General features: G+C 52.0%; 1 protein-coding gene across 1 annotated transcript; it reads right to left on the bottom strand.

Moving 5' to 3' along the window:
- Window positions 1-1,123: 1,123 nt before the first annotated feature.
- On the bottom strand, window positions 1,124-3,138 carry KCNA10 (potassium voltage-gated channel subfamily A member 10). The gene has a single exon (XM_026036093.1). It carries the CDS (start codon window positions 3,084-3,086, stop codon window positions 1,536-1,538), a length of 1,551 nt encoding a protein of 516 aa, XP_025891878.1. The 5' UTR covers window positions 3,087-3,138; the 3' UTR covers window positions 1,124-1,535.
- Window positions 3,139-3,204: the final 66 nt, after the last annotated feature.

Here is a 3,204-nt window from a genome sequence, read left to right as displayed (position 1 = left end):
AGGAAAGGAAAGGAAAGGAAAGGAAAGGAAAGGAAAGGAAAGGAAAGGAAAGGAAAGGAAAGGAAAGGAAAGGAAAGGAAAGGAAAGGAAAGGAAGAAAATGTTCAATAATTACTGGAAACAGGAGGAAGAGGGTAAAGATGAATAAATTATCAGTGTGTAGGTGAGCAGGAAGGTAATCTGGGATCTCTCCCACACTGGACCAAGGCGGGAAGGAGGTTAAAGTCTCCTGTGAGTCCTCGGGTCCAGATGAAGTGTGTGGGATGCTGGGGATGGTGTGAGGAAGAGGATGGTGCAACCCAGAGGAGAAGATGATCCCATCCCATCCCATCCCATCCCATCCCATCCCATCCCATCCCATCCCATCCCAGATCTCTCCCGCGGGAGCTTTGCAGCAGGATTTCTGCCACGTGTCAAAAACCAAATCCCAGCTCGTCCCAACTCACTCCTCCCATCAGAACGCGAAGGAATGAAATAAACAGATAAAAAGCCATCTTTCGCAGCCCCCTTTGTGGATGAAGGCGCAGGGCAGGGCGAGCAAGGTGTGCTGAGTACTGAGAGTGTCCCAGCTCTGGGAGACGGGATGTGGCGAGTGACAGATGTGGGCTGCGAAGGCAGATGTGTGGCTGCTGCATGAGAAACTGCGATTTTAATGCAAGCAGAAACATCCAAAAAATAAAAATATGGAGCCAAGTGAAACAGCGAGGCTGGAACAAGATGTTTCCTTTGGAGGAAAACCTGCTGGCGTGAGAGGAGCAGCGCGAGGATGAGGGGATGCAAAGGAATGGCTTTCCAGCACTCAGGGCGCAGCTCTTCCATTGGAAGCTCCCTATGGGCATTGGGCTGCGTGTCCTGGCCACGGTGACCATCGTGACAGGTCCCCATCCATCCTCTCCTAGCCCCATGAGGCACTGTCCTCCCCGCTGCACAAATTGCTTTGGAATATATATATATTTTCTATCGTTATTATGTTTTGTTTTGTTTTGTTTTGTTTTGTGATGTTTTGTTTTGTTTTATTTTATTATTTAGCCGGGTAAAAGTCCTGGATCTGGGAACTGCCCGGAGCTCCAGATTCGGAGATGCAGGTGGGGAGGAAATAATTAAATTGATTAATTTAATGGATTAATCAGATCTGCCAGCCAAATCCTAAGCTTGGCTTCCAGAAGGAACGGGAACTGGGCCCATCCTCACCTCTCAGTGCAGATGAGTGGCCCTGGGCAGGTCATTTCACTTCTTTTTGCCTTTTTTTYCCCCAGTATATAGCAGTATATATCTCTATTTACGCTACGGTGGGGAACTCCACCTTGGTGCCATGACAGAGAAGCTACATGTCAAGCAGATGAGCATCAAATAACAAACAAAAAAGACTGATGGGCAGGGAAGAGAGATAAGAAAGATGGTATTTATTTGTAGAGCCGCAGGAATTGAGGGATTGAAAAATGACTACCAAAAAAAAAAAAGAAAGCGTGTGGATATTTTATACCTCAGGTGGCAAATCCCGTGCGAGAGCACCCAGTCCCGGCCCGGCCAGGAACATCATTTCTTGGCCTTGTCGCGCGGGTAGGTGCCGTTGGTCTTGTTAAGTGACTCCATGCTGCCGGCTCCCGTTCCCACGCTGGCGAGCATCCGCTCCACCTCTCCCGGCAGGATCTGCTTCTCCTCGTTCTCCGTCTCGCGGTGGTAGAAGTAGTTGAAGTTGGACACGATGACGGGCACGGGAAGGGCGATGGTCAAGACGCCGGCGATGGCGCACAGAGTCCCCACAATCTTGCCGCCCAACGTGGTGGGGCACATGTCTCCGTAGCCCACGGTTGTCATCGTCACCACGGCCCACCAGAAGCCATCAGGGATGCTGGAGAAGTGGGACTGCGGCTCGTCCACTTCGGCAAAGTAGATGGCGCTGGAGAAGAGGATGACGCCGATGAAGAGGAAGAAGATGAGCAGGCCCAGCTCCCGCATGCTGGCCTTGAGGGTCTGCCCCAGGATCTGCAGCCCCTTGGAGTGCCGCGAGAGCTTGAAGATGCGGAACACCCTGACCAAGCGGATGATCCGCAGGATGGCTAAGGACATGTTCTGCTGCCCGTTGAGCTCACTCTGCTGGATCAGCTCGGTGGTGAGCGTCACAAAGTAGGGGATGATGGACACAATGTCGATGATGTTCATGATGTTCCTGAAGAACTCGGTCTTGCTGGGGCACACGATGAAGCGGACCAAGAGCTCGAAGGAAAACCAGATGATGCAGGCAGTCTCTATGACGAAGAAAGGGTCCGTGAAGGTGCTGTGAGTTAGCAAGGTGTCTGTTGCGTTCCTAGCAAGCTCGCTGGGGGACTTAAACTCTCTTTCTTCCCTGAACTCTGGCAAGGTCTCCATGCAGAAGATGATGATGGAGATGACGATGACCAGGACAGAGACCAAAGCTACACCCCTGGCTGCACTGGAGCTTTCRGGGTACTCGAAGAGCAGCCAGAATTGCCTATGAAATTCATTGGTTGGTAAGAGAGTCTCAGGGTCCTTGATAAACCCCTCGTCCTCCCTGAACTGGTCCATGGCTTCATCACCCAGCTCGTAGAAGGTGATTTCATCAGCAAAGACGTCGATGGGGACATTGGCTGGGCGCCGGATTTTCCCACCGGACTGGTAATAGTACAGGATCCCATCAAAACTGGGCCTGTTCCTATCAAAGAAATACTCATTTCTCATAGAGTCAAAGTACCTCATCCTCTTCTCGGGGTCTCCAAGTAAGGTCTCGGGAAACTGGTTGAGGGTCTTGAGCCGCGTCTCAAACCTGAGCCCAGCAATGTTGATGATGACGCGCTGATCCCCCTCGTCCATGCCCACCCGCTCCCCCACCAGGTGCTCGCTGAACTCCGCCGAGAACCGGGAGAAGATGGTCTCATTGTTGGCGTTCTCACTGTTGATGAGGATCCTCCAGTTGGAGAGGAGGTTGGCGCAGCTGGAGTGGCCTTTGCGTGACTGGCCAGCGGGGCTGAGGTCGTTTGAATAACAGGGATCCTCCACGATCTGGTCCGCGTTGTCAAAACTGACTAGTGCCACCTCCATCTCCTTCCAACTGGACACGTCCATCATACACTAATCAGATTAGCAGCGTAAATCCCTGGGTTGGGTCCCAGCAGCTCGTCCCTTTCCCACGCTATGAGGATCTGCAAGTGAAGGGACACGGAGACAGGGATGAATTGTGCGTGCT

Source organism: Nothoprocta perdicaria, unplaced genomic scaffold, assembly GCF_003342845.1.
Source record: "Nothoprocta perdicaria isolate Ctin4 unplaced genomic scaffold, notPer1 scaffold_170, whole genome shotgun sequence".
NCBI classification, from domain to species: domain Eukaryota; kingdom Metazoa; phylum Chordata; class Aves; order Tinamiformes; family Tinamidae; genus Nothoprocta; species Nothoprocta perdicaria.
The sequence above is the reverse complement of the archived record's forward strand: the minus strand, read 5'-3'. Positions and strand labels throughout refer to the sequence as shown.